This window comes from Rhinolophus hipposideros (assembly GCF_964194185.1).
Source record: "Rhinolophus hipposideros genome assembly, chromosome: 12".
Lineage (NCBI taxonomy): Eukaryota > Metazoa > Chordata > Mammalia > Chiroptera > Rhinolophidae > Rhinolophus > Rhinolophus hipposideros.
In genome coordinates this window covers 59,446,719-59,464,338 of record NC_138058.1, presented here as the reverse complement: position 1 = coordinate 59,464,338, position 17,620 = coordinate 59,446,719, and the positions used below count along the sequence as shown (strand labels likewise).

Sequence of the window (17,620 nt, the reverse complement as noted above, 5' to 3'; positions counted from 1 at the left end):
TAAAAACCAAAGGCCAACTAATGGCTACAACTGGGAAGACCAACTTAAAAATAAATTTTCCTTTAATTAAAAAGCAAAACAATAAAGCCATGTTTTAATGCCCCAATTACAAGTAGAGCTGTGGGGACTCTATTTCTGTGAACACTGAAATTATATACAAAATTATGTGTTATATGTATTTTTCTGGGAAAGGATCTATAATTTTCATTAGATATTCAAAGGGATCAGTGACCCAGAAGAACTCTTATCATTTTACATACACTGATGAGACCTACAGAGAGAGGTGACTCGTCCAAAGTCTCATAGCTCATTATTGCCACTGGAACTTAGTCCATTGGACTAAATAATAATAATATTATTTCCATTATAGATACAACTCTGAGCTCAGCAATCTGATATGAAACATAAAATTCACGAAATGTAAAAATATCTTAAGATATTTGTGTAAGGAAACTTGACTTATGACAGAAGACATTACAAATTAGTGGGTGAAGAATGGATTTTCAATAAAAGATTAAACATATGGAAAAAAACAAAATTAGGTCCCTACCTACATTATGCACAAAAATAAATTTCAGTGAAAAGCAAAATTTTAAATGTTAGAAAAGAAAGAAGAAATAAAAGGAAAAACACAACAAAAAAAGTTAAAATATACAAGGGAGGAGGGAAGGATTTATTAGAGAAGACCTCAAAAGTCACAAACTATTTCTTAAAAAGTAATAAAATGGACATTTAAGATTTAAAATATTTCAACACGAAAAGATGCTGAAAAGGAGAGAAAAGACAAGTCACAGGCGGATATAAAATATCTGCAATGCAAATAATGATCAAAGGCTATAAACACGCACACACAGAACCCTTTCAAAAAGGGTAAAAAAACACAACCTGATTTTAAAAATATGCAAGGGATATGAACTGGCAATCCCCAGGAAAAGGAGTCTAAACAGCCAGTAAACAAATGAACAACAACAAAACTAATACAATGAGATATTATTTCACATAAATCAGCCAAGTATTATGGAAAGGAAGTGGAACAACTGGAACTCTAACTGCTGGTAGGAGTGTAAAGGGGTACAACCCCTTTGGAGAGCAATTGGGAAATATTTAGTGAAATTGAAGATGTATCTCTTCTATGATTCAGCAATTCCTCTCTAGGTAAAAACCTTAGTGAACTGAAACACTGCAACAGTGAAAAACCAACAACTTGATTGTCCATCAAAAAAATCCAAGATAAATACAATGAAATGCTAGGATTTGACAGAACTGGGTATGGGTATACAAGTAATAATATTACTACTAAAAACAGCCAACTTTTATTAAGCTCTTATTATGCACTGGGCACTAGTCTAAGTACGTTTCGTATGAGTTTTGTTCCCATTTTGTGGATGAGGAAACTGAGATACAGAAGTTAAGTAACTTACCAAAGATCACACAGGTACTAAGTACAGAAGTGGGGAGGTTTGACTCCAGAACTCTCTTCTTTACAGTTACATTATATAGGTATGTTATTCTCTATACTTCTTAGAGAATACTATGCTATTCTCTATACTTCTTTTCTATGCTTGAAACATTTCGTGACAAAAAAATTAACAATTAATAGATAAAATAAGATTTATAAACGCAAACATCTGTGAAATGAAAATTAAGTTTGTCATCACTAGTTACTAATGACAAAATATATAGAAAATAAGGCCCCTTCAAGAGTCTATGATCCTGTGAAGTCTAAACAGGAAATTTCATAAATTTGCTAATTGTTCTTCTCTACAACTCACAAATTTTGGGCCCTAAGATATATACCTAGAGAACATAAATAATTATATGGGCGGCTGTACACATACCAATGTATCTATATCCAGACATCTAGATATACACACGCCCATATGTGAACATTTCACATACCCGCTGCAGAGTGGGGTCACTCATTTACCTGGTGCCTCTCAGATTCCTGGGTCCTCCACTGCACACAATCCTGTGATATGGAAGTGTACTATAAACATCTACTTTGTTATTTCAATTACGAGAGAGTCTCACCTACAGCGATAGTCTTAATATCAACAAGATAAGCCAATTTCTTATTCTCTTCCATTCCTCGTTGACGCCTCTCATTAATACGGACACTGAAACATGAAGGGTGAGATAAGGCAAAATGGGTTTAGGCAGTTAGGATGTTTATCAAGGGCTCTGAAGTACCACATGGGATAAAGTGTTCAGATTAACCCGAGGACACAGGAGGTAGAAGTCAAAAAGGAATTCTTTTGCATTTCAAAATTGAGAGAACCTTGTGGGGTTACCTGATGAGGTGAGGGTTCATGAATTCAGTACGTACAGAACCCAGAGTATCATTGCTCCCATATTCCACCAGGGTTAGCTCTCCAGCATTGAAGATCATGCATACCTGGGCATGAATGGAATTGTTATATGGCAGAAAGCTTGCACGAACAAAGAGGAAAACAGTAGAGGGAGGCACACTGTCACTTCAGAGTGACTCCCACTTTTCTGTCTACTCTGTTCCTCTGCCTATTGCACCCCCACCCCTCCTTTATCTGATGTCTCCTCAACCCCTTGACACTGGCCATCCTCTGACAAGGGAGCTGGAAGGAGGCTTAAAGAGATGGTGATGGTGGACCAAGCTCTACTCACATTTTCATTTTCAAAGAAATACTTCTCATTGCCACCAGATCCCTGCCAAGCTACCTGTAAAGGGGGAGAAGACATAACAAACAATGTGGATAACTATCCAAGATAATGCTGAAAGAACGACAGGTGGGGAGGCAGAGAGATCGATTTTGGGGAGGCTTTTGACATTGCACAAAAGAGGTGCTATGTCAGATTTTGCCCTAGTCCTTATGTTTCTGAGAGATGGGGTAAAAAAAGTCCAACAGTAGTGATTCCAGAATTCTAAACCTCCTGGGTCACATTCCCTGAATGCAGGTCCCCAACACCAGAATGTCAGAACTCCCGTGGAGAACTCCCCCCTAGGAACCCTGGCTCTCCCAAAGTAGCAAGTCAAAAATGGTTCCTACCTCACTAAGGCGATTCGTGTTCAGGTCCCCCAGCAGCAGCGTGTCTGACGTGTGGGCCACCAGATAACGTTCTTTTCCCAGGATTTTCACTTCTTCCACCTCATAGCCATAGTGTGACTTGAGTACCACTCGGGTCCCTGATGACAGGTTCTTTACAATCACCTTGGTAGGGAACACGTCTGAGCTACCTGGGCTTCCCGCAACTCAGAAGAGGCATGAACGTGCTGTGCCCTTCATCCACCTCCACAGTGCTAAACAAAGCTAATACCTTGTTTCTTCACCTGGCCTAGGATACTACTGGTAATAAGGACACCTCACACTTAATAGTGCTTTGTTATTTATGAACTGCTTTCCTATGTTATCTTTTTTGATGCTTATAATACATACGATTCTGCAAGTTCCACTGAGTAAAACCTATCACTCTCCCTATGTTCCCATAGCTATTTGTACAAAGCTTTATGGCAACTTTTACCACAGTGTACTATGTTATTTTTTGATATGGTTGTCTCCTTTGCTGGAACGATCTTCTTAATTAAGGGACAATGTATTATCTTTGAATTCTCAATGCCCAACAGTGCTGACACACAGAGAATGGATAAATGTTTCCGGAGAAAAGGAAAGAATGCAGGAATCAATGAATAATATATGGAAGGAAAGGAATTTAGAGATAGACAAAAGAGAAAAGTGGGCTCTGTAGCTAAGAAATAAGTTTACAACATCATACACAATGAGTTCAGAGGCTCTAAAACAACAGAATTCACCCTTGTAATCTTACTTATCACCTTCCTTAGTTGACATCATGCAGGCAGTGAAGTTTTAAATCAGGAAGATGTAAGTGGCAATAAACACCTCTTAAGTCTGGTGTTTAAACCTCTTCTTATAATAAGCTGGAAGAACTACAGCAGGAAAGTTGCCAGAGAGTTGCCCTGACACATTCTGTTCCCCACAACAGCTATGCCAGAGGTTAAATTTGACATTGTGGTTGTGGCCAGAAGGCAGGGAAATATTCCAAGGATGAATGAGCCACGGCAAGATCTTGGTCAGCAGGCTTTTAGCTGCTCACCTGGCTGGGTCCCACGTATGTCAACTCAAACTTGTTCTTGTAAATGCTCCTTCGGAGGCAGCAGTCAAACTGTTCCACTCCACCACAGAGTGTGCCCTAGAAGGGAAAGTGACAGCACAGAGGGGAACACACATGGTACACAGGCACGAGAAGGTATCTAGAGGCACTCCCAAAACTTAGCTTCTAGACTCTACAGACAAGGTAGCAATAAAAGGGCTGGTAGTATTTGGAAGTGCCAACAGGAAAAGAGGTGGCAATCACAGGACTTAAGGGCATCACACAGTGATGAGATTCAAGGGAGAAATCAGCCAATACAACTCTGTCCCTTTCGGCCTCCAAGAAAGTATGAATTTCTATTTCCTGTCTGTAATGTCAGGTTTTTAGGATGGGGTGAAAAGGGAGGAGGAGAGTCTCTAGTGTCAGGAGAGCGTGCTTTGGGATGAGGCAGGATGTTTCCTAGTCTGGAGAAAGTCACCAATGCCAAAAGGGGTTAACGAGTGACATACAGCACAGAGTCGGGAGCCATCCCGCTTCCAGGCCAGGGCAGTGACGGTGTATAAGTTGGCAATCTCCTTGGGCTTCGCCTCTTCCCAGACACTTCTTCGAGGGCTCCAGTTGAGCACCCGAAGTCTGAAATAAAGGATGTGGCTTTTAGAAGCGGTGATGGATGAGAGAAAAAGCAAAAGTGGGGTGGTAACTGAAGAAAATTAGTCTTGTTAAATCAGAGAAGGAAGGAAATAAAAGAGACATGACAACTTACAGAGTCTAGGTAGTAGGGAAAAGGTAGGATTAAGACAAGAAAGAAAGGAACAAGAAGAGACACAAATGAGATTGAAGGGGATAGAAAGACAGACCTGACAAAGTTGGAGTTAAAAGCACTCCAAGGAAGTGATGGGACCCAGACCCTAGCTGTTTGTCTACTGTTCCCTCATTCATTCATTCATTCACCAAATGAGTGTATATTACGTACTAGATGCTGACCTAGGCACTGGAGACAAAAAGGTAAATAATAGGCCCCTTTCTCAAGGGCTCTTCAATTTAGCCAGATAGATATAAACACCAAAGTATAGTACAGTGTGACAAACACTAACCCAGTGGTCTGAAAAGGGGCATTAGGAACACAAAGAAAGTGGGATCAATCCTGCTGTGGAATCCCAGTGAGACGCACAGACACAAGAGCATGCGTACTTGGGAACGGCCAGCATGCCAATGGGTGGTAGGAGCAGGGAGAGGAAAGTGCAGGAATTAAAACCAGAGAATCTCAACATCCACTTGATTCCGATTCAGTCTCCCACTCTGGCTGAGAATAACTGGGCTAAGGCAAAAGAGTACACACAGGAACAGCAGGCAGAAGATGCCACTGGAAGGGGGACCCACCTGTCATAACTTCCCAGCACTACAGCCTGGCCCCCAGGACTCGCTGCAGCTGTGGTGAACTCCCGCTCCTGAGGGTCACGGCTATAATCAAAAGTCTGGAGCACATGACCTTCCTTTCCATAGGCCACAATCCTCCGATCACAGCCTGCAGCCACGATGCTGTGGGTTGCCCAAGCCAAGGCATAGGGTGGGCATGGGTGGTTAACCAACTTCCCCTAAGACAGAAGTATGAGGGTTTTAATCTCTCTGACTCTGCGGGCTCCACCCTGGAAATTTCTTATTCCTAGCACCCGACACACTCACTTTGACCATCCTACTCTGCAGAAGTCTTTCTCCCAATATTTTTCCACCCCAACATATCCTAATCCTGAAGACTTCACAAACTGTCTTTCTGTGGGATAGGTGCACACACATGCATACGACATATATGCTTACATGGTGGAAAGTTCACAAACTTAATTGTCCAACTTGTGTACGCACTTTCTGATCTTGCTTGTGCTCAAGAGGAAACTACACAATACTTGTGTGTCGGAGATCTTTAAATGCAGCCAATGAGGGCCTCCAAAGGGAGATGTCTGACCCATTAACTAACACTGTGTGGGCCCACAGGGAGCTATGGCTCCTTACATTTGTTTTTAAGGAGAGATACATTTAATTATTACACACATAATGCTTAATGTAAATGATTCAAACCATAGAGAATTATATAGAGTAAAACATGAACATTCCTTTTATCTCCCATCTTTTCCCTCTCGAGTAAACAACTTTCTTCTATGAATTTATATACATTATCTTTTGTACAAAAATGAGAATAATTCTCATTTTTCATTATCCTCAGAGTCTTTATTTCCCTTTGTCTCAAGGTCCCTTCCACCTGACTCATACTTTCCCATAAATATTAAGCTCTGGCCTCCTAAACACAGATCCTTTCTGTGCCTGAATCCCACCGTCCCTCTCTTGGAGGTATCACTCCTCTAGTCAACGCCCCCAGCACCTCAATCTAAATTCCTTAATGTTCAGCCTGCTCTAGGAGGGCTCTTGGGATTTCTGTATTCCCTATGCCAGAGCATCCTTTATTCATACCTGTGACTCTCCAGACCCTTCATCGTCAAAGAAATACCTAACGATGGTGCCATCTGCATGACCAGAGAGAATTCCTTTCCCAGAGCAACTGAAAAAGGCGGAAAAATTGGAAAGGAGAGAAACACAGGAAGAGATTAGAGTATTCTGTCTCACAGAGAGTCCCCTTTCTCAGTCAAAGACAACCCTACTGGTGGTTCCTGCTACCAGTCCTTCCCACCTGTCATACTATGGTCTCCCAGTCCATATGTCCCTCCCCATGACTTTTTCCTATCATGTTTCATCAATGTCTCAGGATTTCCCACTCTTCTTTACTCACTTCGTTGTCAGTGACACCACGTAAGAATCTGTCCCATAGATGGTAGATGACTTATTAGTTTTAGTGTTTGCTAAACGAACCTGAAAATGGGAGAATGGACACAAGTCTGGTTAGGCTACTTTCAATTTCACCCAGATCCTAAGGAAAGAAAAACAAACAAACAAAAAAAACAAAAACCGGGTCCCTATGCATTGTCCCTTAAGGGAGAAAACGAACCGTATTCCTCTCCCCAGAACCATCATCTCTACCCACCACCTCTCCTGTGTCTCTCTTCCCTCCTTTACCTTCCCTTCGGCCAGTCCAAAGACAATGAGGTACTCTGCTGGCCACTGCAGACAAGTAATAGCACTCTGTAAGAAAGAAATAATGGAAAGGATAACCCTGTCCATGTAGGTCAGCACACACTTAGAACAACCTGCACCGGAACAACCCGGACACCCTGCCACACGCCACCACCCCAGCTGCCTACAGGGAAGGAGAGGAGGAGACAGCAAGGCTCTGTGGAGGGAAGCGGATGAGGGTGAGCAGCCAGGTGGCACCATCCTTGCAGCAGGAAAAGTCAGACAAATGTTAAAAAAGGTGACTCCTGGTTAAAGTTATAAGCAGGTATCTTAATACACGTTCGTTCAGCCTAATTTCCCAGGGACTAGTCTGACTGTACCGTCTGGATGAACTTGTTACAGATGACTTTCTTGTCACCCCTGCCAAATAAAAGGAGAGACAGCGTATTAAAAACCACTTCCGTAAATACATCAACACACATCATGCCGGGGGAAGGGAAGAAAGAGCAGATACTCTCCTGGCTCACGGGTGTTTCCTACCGCTCCATAGGCCCTGAAAGCTTTGGACCAGTAACAAAGACGCGACACCACCCGCGGCTCTCTAGGATCTCACAGGACCTCCTGTGGACCTTAAATTGATTCCTCCAGGGATGGGACTGCGGAACATGGGACAAAGCTAGGGAGGCAACCACTGCAGACTCTGACGGCTTCTGCCTGCCATGCCCCCGTTTGGCTCCTCATCCTCTCTATTCCCCCGCCCCAGTGAGGCACTTCTTCCTGCCTTCCCCTTTCGTTCTGGGTCATCCATTTCCCAGCCTCTATCCTCACCAGTCTTCTCCAATCTTGTAGACATAGATGATATTGTCAGTCTGTCCTATGGCAATTTTAGTGGAATCAGGAGAAAACGCCATGCCCTTCACCATGTAGCTCTTCCTGCCATACTAAGAGTTAAAAAAATAAAAGAGAGAGAGAGAGAAGCATGAAAGAAAATGAAAGAGTATATGTGAAAGAGAAAAGAGAAGAAAAAGTGCACTGTGGGCTTCAGGGAGTTACACTGAAAAAGCAGCGGCAGGCCATTTCCTGTGTGTATGGCTAGGAAGTGAATTAGGAAGTTTCCCAGGTCTGGAATGCCCCAAGTTAAGGCCCACACGAGTACCCTCTTCACCTTCATGTCAGCTGGTTTGGTGGAGAATTTATCTCTCCGCTCTCCATGCTCATCATACAACAACACCACTCGGTCCACTGTGCACACAGCAAATTTGGCATTGTTCTGGGACCACGCCATGCAGGTCACCTTTGCAGCTCCATCCTGCAGAGGTGAAGGGGACAAAAATAAACCAAGCTGCTGGTCTAGAATGCCAAAAGCATTTCTAGTTCCATTGCTTCTAGTGTGACTGGTCAACTTTCCTTAAAAAGTCCGTAAAACAAAGAGACGCCCAGGATCCACCTTGGTCTCTAGGGCCATAAAATCCTAGACGGTGAGAACAAGGCACTTCTAGAAACCCACAATGCAAATGCACTAAGAGGTGACATTCTTAGTCAATCGTACCGATGCAATGACCTTGTTCCCTCATATCCTACGTCTGCTACTGAAGTAAATTCAATTAATGTAAGTTTTGGTCTTTAGCCATTCATTCAATTAATATTTTTTGAGTACCTTACTGAGAAAGGCAGGTGGCCAAGGGCTGAGAGGGAGACAAAGAGCAAAACACGGACCCTGTCCCAGGGTGTAACAGGAAGGTGCAAAACCAGGAAAAGTCCTTAAGAGAGGTATGTGCAAAACATTGCAATACTAGGTTTGTGCAAAAGTAATGGCAGTTTTTGCAGGTTTTAACCTTTTAAACCGCAATTACTTTTGTACCAACCTAAAGTTTGGAGAAGCCTGAGATAATTTTATGTTTATATGAACAACATTAAGCTTTGAAGAATGAATACAGCTGAGTGAGGGAAATTATCTGAGGTAGAAGGAATGGCATGAGCAATGGCAAGTATGGTCAAGAAACAGTAATTTAATTTAGCTGAAACTATGTTGTAAACAGAAGAATCGAGGAGGTAAGGTAGGAAAAACACTGAGGCCAGCTCAAGAAGGATCTTCAAAGCTAGGCTAAGCAGTTTGGATTTATTTGGTAGGAAAGGGAGGGACAGTGAAAGCTCTGGAACAGGGAATAAAATAATCAGAGTTGAAATTTAGGATGAACAGTCACCTTGTTGTTTTTCTTTTTTCCCTTAACTATCCACTTCACAAAAGTCCAAGTTATAAGCAATCATCTCCCAGTGAATTATTCTTGCCATGTCTGTCCCTTCTACCACCTGTCCCCGGTCCTTTGTGGTTCTACACTAAGGATTTCCCTCCTTGGAATAAAACATTTAGTTTGGAGATGTAAAGTACAGCATAGGGAATATAGTCAATAATATTGCAATAACTATGTATGGTGCCAGGTGGGTACTAGACTAATCCAGGGGAATCACTTCATCAATTACAGACCAGGGGTGCCAAAAAAATGTATACAAGTGGACACTTTGGTGAACGTTGCTCAAGTGGTAGTTCGTTATAATCAGAAGTGTCTGGACGCTGATGGTAACCACTTTGAGCACCTCTTGTAATTGCAGAAGTCAAACGTGATTTGTATTCATCTCTTGTTATCGGTATATATTGAGTATTATAATTTTAATACAGTTTTCCTTTCTTAAAAATGTGTATATATATTTTTGGCACCCTCTGAATATATCTCACCACTATGCTGTACACCTGAAATTAATATGAAATAATATTGAATGTCTACCATAACTGAAAAATAAAAAAGATTTATGAAAATATAAAACAAAAAAATTAGTTTCTGCTTCAATTGTTTGATTAATTACTTGGACTCTAGAACGTTGGCTTAAAACATTACTTTTCACTCTTAACCCACTTATCTTCTCAAACTAAAGTCAGAAAATAGGCACAGCACCACCATTGTCACCCTCCGGTTCTTGATTAAATCAGGTTAGAAGGGCTGAAGGCTCCTCAACAACCGTTGCCAATCATCTTCCTTCATCATTTTGTCCATTCCTGGGCATTCAGCCCTTTCCTGAATCATAATATCATCTTCTTTTGAAAGACTGAAGGAGGAGAATTTCATTTTCAATTACTACTCCATTAAAGTAAAGGAATTTTTAAATTAGATTCAGAGGGCAGTTTCCTGAGCAATGAGCGCATCTTTCTTTTTTTCTAATTTCCTTCTATTCTCCTAATGCCACATCCTCTGTGAAGCCTTCCTGATTACCATAATCAATCAGTTCTCTTTTCTCTGCAATATATACCTCATAGAACTGCCGTGAGGACTAAATGAGAGAGGGAACAATAATAGTTAACCTTTAACAAGCACTTGGTACCATAGACCAGGCACTTTGATAAGAGCTCCATGTGCATCACCTCGTTTTACCATCTGAGATAGATGTTATTTATTATACATCTTTTACAGAGGGGGAAACTGAGGCATGGAAAGGTTAAGTAATTTGCTCAAGTTTACATGCAATTTGTAAGTAGCAGACCCAAGATTTAAATCCACGTATGCCTGACTCCATAAATCGCAATTCTAACTTCTTTTCTTATGCTGCCCTGGTACAGATTGGACAGTTATGACAGATTATTCTTATTAGCTTTGTATTATTTTGTCCCTTGAATTTTGAATGTCCTTCTCTCTTGTCTATCAGTTTTTACACTGCTTTTCAGTTTACAATGTTCTTTTGTTTATATTTCTTCCTTTAACTCTTCCCCAATCCCCCTAAGGTTACTATTATTATTACTCCCCTTTTCCAAATGAAGAAGTTGGGTGAGTGCTGAGAGAGATTGTGGGATAAGGGCTAAAGTCAGCAATTTCAAGTCATTTATTTAAAGTAGTGGTGGAACTTGGACTTGAATTCTGTTCTCTTAACTCCAAAACCCAGCTTTTCTTCACCATGTTTCAGGTTCCTCCCCCAGTGTCCAAATTCTTCTAAATCTGAGATCTTCACCATCAGAACGAACAGTGCGGTCTTCTGCATCATTGCCTCTTGGGGACTTGTGCCTAAAGCGCTTATTTAATTCGGTGTAGATTTATGTTCGTTGTTTACGTGTGCGTCTCCAGCTCTAAAATGAGCCCCTTGAAAGCAGGGGCAATAACTGAGCTAGTTCTGCACTGCACCCCTCCGAGCCCCCGCACGGGGCCTGGCACACAACTGATTTAAAGGAAACGCAATAGCGGTCCCCGTCGCCTACTGAACACTATCGACCGAGCACAGTCCGAATCATTGCTATAGTTTTCAGTCTTCTGCACACAGTAGGCGCTCAACATTAATCTTCAGTCCCTCACTTTTCTTGGAGAGTTAAAGCGGGCAGGGGCGGGAAAAGGCACGCAACTCCTCACCTGAGGGCTCAGCAGGGTCCTCAGGTGCTTCAGCTGCATGACGAACACCTGTCTTTCAGATGCCACCAGCCACCGACAACTCCCGTGGTTACCTGGACAACCCACCACGCAGCCGCAGCTACGCCGCTGACGCAAACACGACCAGAGCGCAACGCGCGTCGCAAGGTCATCACGTAGGTTCTCGGCGAAGCAACCAGGAAGTGCGCAGGCGCAGTGATATTTAGGGCGGGACCCAGACAGGACTTGATGACGTCTCTCTTTGGCCAATCCCGTCGCTGCATGCAAACTCAAGCTGAAGCCACGCGCCCAAGCCTTCTGCAAACCCCAGGACTACGTAATCGCAGTCTTTCTTGCTCTTTGATGTACGATAGCGTGGGAGAATGCGTTCTTTTAATCCTCACAACCCTAAAGGAAAGCAGGGAAATTGCTATTCTAGGCGTTTTACTTGGACAGAATTGAACCCAAATAGGTTATATGACTTGCAGGGGATCACAAGGCTAATAATAACGATAGCTAACAGTGAATCCTCAGTATGTGTCTGCCAGGTGTAAGTGTTGCACATGCATTATCTCATTTAACCTCAAAGCCACCTTTTGAAAGGATGGCATTATTAGTCCCATTTTACGTAACAGGAGACTCGGGATTAGAGGGGTCATTATCCCAAACTAACAGTCAGTTAAGGACTGTAACTGGGATTCAATCCAGAGCTGGCGCATTTAAACACCCTTTATGTTCCTTCTCAACTCCTAGCTCCCTATCTCAAAGCTATGCTGCCACACCCTGTGACACTCCCATCCCAAGAAATGATGATGTTGATGAGATGAGTGTTTTGGAACCAGTGGCCAGGAAGAGGTAAATTAACCTACTTCCAAATTGGGTAATGGTGGATTAAAGACTGCTGCTTAGATCAGGATGCTTTCATAGTTGGGGAGGGGCAAACCAGAGCTTCCTCGCCTGATAGGTTAAGGTTAAGTCTTGTGATACTTGGGGTTGGAGGTTGGTTAAATAGAAAAGATAATTGACTTCTTTTTTTTTATTTAATTTTATTGGGGAATATTGGGGAACAGTGTGTTTCTCCAGGGCCCATCAGTTCCAAGTCATTGTCCTTCAGTCTAGTTGTGGAGGGTGCAGCTCAGCTCTACATTCAGTTGCCGTTTTCAATCTTTGGTTGCAGGGGGCACAGCCCACCATCCCATGGTGGGAATTGAACCAGCAACCTTGTTGTTGAGAGCTTGCATTGCGCTCTAACCAACTGAGCCATCCGGCTGCCCCTCTGGAAGCTCAGCGGCAGCCCGTTGTCTTCAATCTAGTTGTGAAGGGCGCAGCTCACTGGCCCATATGAGAATTGAACAGGCAACCCTGTTGTTCAGAGCTTGCGCTCTAACCAACTGAGCCATCCGGCCGCCCCAGATATTGACTTCTTGGGTACCTTTCAGAATTACTGGTCTAATTTCCTGTAACATACCAGAGAAATCAAGATGCAGAAAAGGAGCATTATTCATAAGCCTCTGGAAAGATCCAAAGTTGAGAAGACCTGAAATCCTCCAGAAAGCATAGTATATGCTGTCCAGACAGATTCTAAGTTCTGAAGCCTTCCCCACAGTAGTTGTAAATGTCAACAGGTATTTCTCTCACTTGCACCAAATGCCCTTGGAACTTAGGAAAGAGTTGAGGACAGCCCCTATTTTCACAGGAAACAAGTAGGTCCCCGAGCCCAAATTATTTGATAGGGGAGTTCCAACCCTTCAGCTTTATTTCCAGAATCCTCTTCTGGATCTAGTGGCAAAGATTGAACATAAAGTCATTTATGCTTTACAGTTATTGACTTTGATGGAATGAACAGAGACAGAGACAAAAGGCAAAGTGAGGTCAGGGAAGAATAGGCATAGGAACATACTGTAGGAGTGTGTGGCATGAAGGGGCCCATTAGTGTAGCTACTCTTTCGTTTGTCCCAAGACACCATTCAGTCCTTTTCTGAAAATTAGCTCAGGGTTGATGGAGGAGTCAGAGGAATAAATGGTGAGAAGCTGCACTGCCGACATGGCCAGTGAAGAGAAAAAGGTTACTGGCCCTCTCATGTGACATAACCATAGTTTCTACTGGTACGGGAAGAATTTATATCCTCTTTTTACCATTTTCACTCAACAAAGCCAAAGGAACTGGGGCTCTAGTTTTCTACACCCCTCTCTGGCCCCTCTCCACCTATTCCAGGCTGGAGAATCAAAGCAAACACCTTAAAATGAGATTCTGCTCCTGTCAAGTTGGTGGTGTGAAGGGCCCCTGTAGTCAGAGGAGAGAAGGTAGGGAAATTTCTTCAGCATACTATACGGTAGACTATACAGTCAGCTCCAGTTTGTCCAAGAACCTTTATTGGAAAAATGTCCAAGGGGTGAGATCACCAGCAGCTGGGGGTACTGCCAGGTGACAGGGGAGCACCTGAGGCTCCATGGAAGACATTGGAGTAGTGCAGTGCAGCGTCTGTCTCTAAGCTCAGACCGTTCCTTTTATTTGCCGGGGAGGAGGAGTACCCACAGAAACACCCCTCTCTGAGATCCAGAGGCAAGATGTGGGGGCAGTTGAGGATGTTGACAGTCGTGATGCAGGTGAAATGGGGGCCCCATTTGGGACCTAATGGGATTGGGTTTAACAAGTGATTCTCCCTCAGACCTGGGGAATGGAAGGACTTATCCCATCTGATATCCACTCCCCAGGTTCAGAGGCACAGACCCTAACAGACATACCTTCTGGCCCTGCTCACAGTGGAAAGAGGATGGGTACCAGGCCTGAGATTGTGGGAGTGTCACTATCTTCTGGGAGACTGTGGGATCCTTTAGTCTTGGGCAGATCACCATCTTAGGCTCTCCCTGGCCCCATCCCCATCCCCATCCCCAGGTTCTTAGTGCATCTCTCTTCTGCTTCTGTTTCTTCACTCATACGTCTATGGTGTTGATGGATGGTGACTTTTTCTGTGAAAGAAAATAGCTTGAGTCTTTAATTTCAGGAAGGTAATAGCTTCCTCCATCCCAAATTTCCGTTCTCCCTCTTTTCCTGCCCCTTCTTGGCTTTCTGCTTTTCCCTGGCTGCTCTTAGAGGCCAAATTGCCCTTCCCTCCCTCACTGGCCCACATCACCTGTCTTGTCCCCACTGGCCTTCCCTGAGGACTCTGTTCTGGCCCCTTCCCTTTCTCCTTGGGGTTGTTGTTGGAGTCGTTGTCCTTGATGATATCGTACTGACGGCAGAACAGCCCGATTACAGCTGAAACACACAATACAATCTGAGCTTGATCCCGACCTCCCCACTCACAGCCTTGAAGGGCAGTGAGACAGCCACAGTTTCAAGAAAATCTGAGAAGAAAATCCTTGAATTCTTGGTGCCCATGCACCCTTTTATTCTTCTCTGCGCTTCCTACAGCCTCCTCTCCCTCTCTTCAAATTTCAACTAAGCAGCTTCCCACTCCATTTCTCCCACCCTCCTTTCTCCCAACAACCTTCACCACCTCCCGCCTTCACTGAGCCCCATTCCCGCAATCACTGGTCCCCGTCCCGCTGCCTACTCACCAGCCCACATGAGCAACACCACCACGATGATGACCACTTCCCCTGTCTGCAGTGGCCGCTCTCCATCCAGACCTTCCACTGTGATGTCACCTGAGAAGGAAGGAGACAGACTCCAGGTTGTGCAGAGTAGCTAGAGAGACAGTCAAGGATGGAGACGCTGGGGATTAGTCAGCGTAGACCCATCACAGGGTTGCCCTTGGTAGCCCCGCTCTGGGAAGCTGTCGGTGGACAGATGGTCAGAGGCCAAAAAGCAGGAGGGCTGCAGGTCAGGTACTCAGTCAGGCTGAAGCTGCTGTGATCTGAGGTTGGGTAAGAGGAAGTTTAAAAGCCCTTCCCCCAAACGATTCATTCCCAGCCTGTCAATACCAGATTCCCTGCCAACCTCCTTTCCTTCCTTTCCTGGCAGTACAACAAATTAAGTCATCCTTATATTATCCTTATATTCATCTCAGCTAGACTGTTGCTTGCTTTGAGGAAGTAAACAAGAGGCTAAAGTCCAAATAAAAAGCCAGAGAATGCAAAGCTTTAGGAGGTGGGGGAATAGCTGAGACCCTCACCTGGGTTCGAGCTATTTGAAGGCAGCCGGTCAGAACCCTTGAGTGTTCGGAAGTGCACCCGGGGCCCTGGGGGGCTCTCTCCCCGAAGGCCAATGCTCCTGACCTGCACTGTGTAGTCGCTGTCTTCAGCCAGGCCCCAGAGGGCACAGGCCCGAGTGGTGGTGTTCACCTCCCGGATTACACGCTGTCCGGGGCCATTCTGTCGCTGCAGGGAGCCAATGAGAGAGAGGAGGGCAGCCTCAGCCCAGTCCCAGACCACAGACTCAACCAGGACTCTGGAACATCCAAGCGCTCCAAGGGAGTAGGATGAAAAGTGCAGTTTGAGCCAGGGAACACAAGCTTCCAGATTCTCCCAGATCTGGGAGATTCTTCCCCCGATTCTCCGGGAAGGTTGAGGGAGGAGGGGGGAAGGGAGGTTACTGAAGGAATGTTCAGAGATCCAAGGACACAAGTTGGGGGAGCAGAAGGGTGATTCATACTTGCTGGGAAATGGAGTAGCCAATGACGATGTTGCCTTCTGGGACGTCCCAGGACACAGTGGCTGAGTTGGCTCTGAGGTGAGTGACTGTCACATTCACAGGAGATGGAGGCCGGTCTGTGAGTGCCAGTGTGTTAACAGGTTAACAGGTTCCACCCACAGACCAGCTCTGGTTAATCCCCACTCCGTTCCCCTTTATTCACCTGCTCGCACAAAGCCCAGGTCACAACTGACCAGCAGGAGGACGGTGGGGCTTAGATACGGGGAGAGGGGCATCAGCGAAGCCATGGTCCCCACCGAGTCCGCTAGGAGGCACTGGGGCGTCCGCTTGACATCCAGGCGGGGCTCCTGAAGGTGGCAGGGCGAGGGTCGAGGACCGCCCAGAACGCGCCGGTGGGCAGCAGCTCTCCCGGGCCCCCCACGGCCAACAGCAGCCCCACAGCTCCCTTTTCCCCCACGCCTTCCCTGCCCCCGCATCACCCGGGCTCCCCCAGTGCTTGGCTCTGCCCTACCCACACCCACCTCCGCCGGTCCTCGCGGTCGGTCAGGCCTCTGGGGGCTGCTCGGTGCCCAGTGGGCGGCCCATCGCCCGACTTGGTGATGTTGCCCCTACCCCATTCTGAAGCGGGCCCGCCAGGGCGGGCAGCGCGGGACCGAGCTGCAAGCAGAGGGCAGAGGCGTAGCGGGGGCGGGCTGCGGGGCTGCGGGGCCCCCAGAGCTCCGACCGGCGGTGCTGTCTGTCGGTGAGCAAGGGGCGGTTCCGGCGCGGCTGGCCGCGGGCCTGGGTACCCGGTGCGGGAGGCGGTGCGGCTGCCTCCGCTGGCCCCTGCAGCGGGATGTGGCCGTCCCGGCGAACCGGCCGCCGCCTTCTGCAGAGCTGGCCTCGCTCGCTCCGCCGCAGCCTGGCCGGGACGTGCGGGCCCGCCCCGCCCCGCTGGGGTTCCTGCCGCCGTCATCCCTCCTCCCGTCCCACCACCCGGTTCTCTCGGGGCTCCTCCCACGACCCTCCCATTGGCGGCCCCGGGAGCCCCATCCCTTCGATCCCGGCTCAATCCCGTGAGCCCGCGGGTGCGATGGGAGAGGCACAGGTGCGAGGGTCTTGGGTACCTGGGACGGCCCCTCCCTCCTGGATGGAATTAGCCACGTTGGGAGGAGGAACGCCATCTCCAGTGCGGGAGGGGACAGAATGATCGAGATAACTGTTTTAACAATCTCCTACTTGTAGACTGCGTCAGCTTTTAAGTCTCCTCCTCATTTATAATGTGATATTGATTCCCTTCACGCTCTCATTCATTCCTTCCTTTATCGAACAAATATTTACTGAGTGTCTCCTATGTGTCTGGCATATGAAGAGCTGGAGACACAGGGATTATTAAGAGCACTGACTGGGTTTACAGCGGACAAATTTTAAGCGCAACGACCTATGTGCCTTGTCTTAGCTCTGCGACTTACTGTGTGGCTTTGGGAAAACGGGTTAATCTACGCCTCAGGTTTCC

At 45.7% G+C, this 17,620-nt stretch overlaps 2 protein-coding genes across 4 annotated transcripts in view; both read right to left on the bottom strand.

Annotated features, from left to right (window-relative positions):
- The window catches only part of IFT172 (intraflagellar transport 172), a 32,888-nt gene extending 21,230 nt beyond the window's left edge, over window positions 1-11,658 (bottom strand). For all 3 annotated transcript variants that reach the window (XM_081068874.1, XM_081068875.1, XM_081068873.1), the window contains exons 1-14: window positions 11,532-11,658; window positions 8,309-8,452; window positions 7,972-8,084; window positions 7,524-7,563; window positions 7,147-7,212; window positions 6,863-6,942; window positions 6,547-6,634; window positions 5,464-5,678; window positions 4,593-4,716; window positions 4,087-4,182; window positions 3,024-3,185; window positions 2,641-2,694; window positions 2,292-2,395; window positions 2,032-2,117 (exon numbers count right to left, since the gene is read on the bottom strand). In XM_081068874.1, the coding sequence (XP_080925000.1) occupies window positions 2,032-2,117; window positions 2,292-2,395; window positions 2,641-2,694; window positions 3,024-3,185; window positions 4,087-4,182; window positions 4,593-4,716; window positions 5,464-5,678; window positions 6,547-6,634; window positions 6,863-6,942; window positions 7,147-7,212; window positions 7,524-7,563; window positions 7,972-8,084; window positions 8,309-8,452; window positions 11,532-11,570 (1,411 nt within the window). In that variant the 5' untranslated portion in view covers window positions 11,571-11,658. The remainder of the gene's footprint in view (window positions 1-2,031; window positions 2,118-2,291; window positions 2,396-2,640; window positions 2,695-3,023; window positions 3,186-4,086; window positions 4,183-4,592; window positions 4,717-5,463; window positions 5,679-6,546; window positions 6,635-6,862; window positions 6,943-7,146; window positions 7,213-7,523; window positions 7,564-7,971; window positions 8,085-8,308; window positions 8,453-11,531) is intronic.
- Window positions 11,659-13,881: 2,223 nt separating this feature from the next.
- FNDC4 (fibronectin type III domain containing 4) lies at window positions 13,882-17,057 on the bottom strand. The gene is made up of 7 exons (XM_081068751.1): window positions 16,647-17,057; window positions 16,328-16,472; window positions 16,126-16,241; window positions 15,647-15,851; window positions 15,090-15,179; window positions 14,663-14,787; window positions 13,882-14,498 (listed from the first exon to the last, which is right to left on the bottom strand). The coding sequence occupies exons 2-7, from the start codon at window positions 16,410-16,412 to the stop codon at window positions 14,463-14,465; spliced, it is 657 nt and encodes a 218-aa protein (XP_080924877.1). The 5' UTR covers window positions 16,413-16,472; window positions 16,647-17,057; the 3' UTR covers window positions 13,882-14,462.
- Window positions 17,058-17,620: the final 563 nt, after the last annotated feature.

What these genes read in the sequence shown, in the direction of transcription:
- FNDC4 (XM_081068751.1), bottom strand. Translation starts at nt 16,412, where the DNA reads ATGGCTTCGCTGATGCCCCTCTCCCCGTATCTAAGCCCCACCGTCCTC. An exon ending in CCTGGGCTTTGTGCGAGCAG is followed by an intron (nt 16,242 to 16,327) that starts GTGAATAAAGGG and finishes TGGCACTCACAG; the next exon opens with ACCGGCCTCCATCTCCTGTG. An exon ending in GGTGTTGCTCATGTGGGCTG is followed by an intron (nt 14,788 to 15,089) that starts GTGAGTAGGCAG and finishes TGTGTGTTTCAG; the next exon opens with CTGTAATCGGGCTGTTCTGC.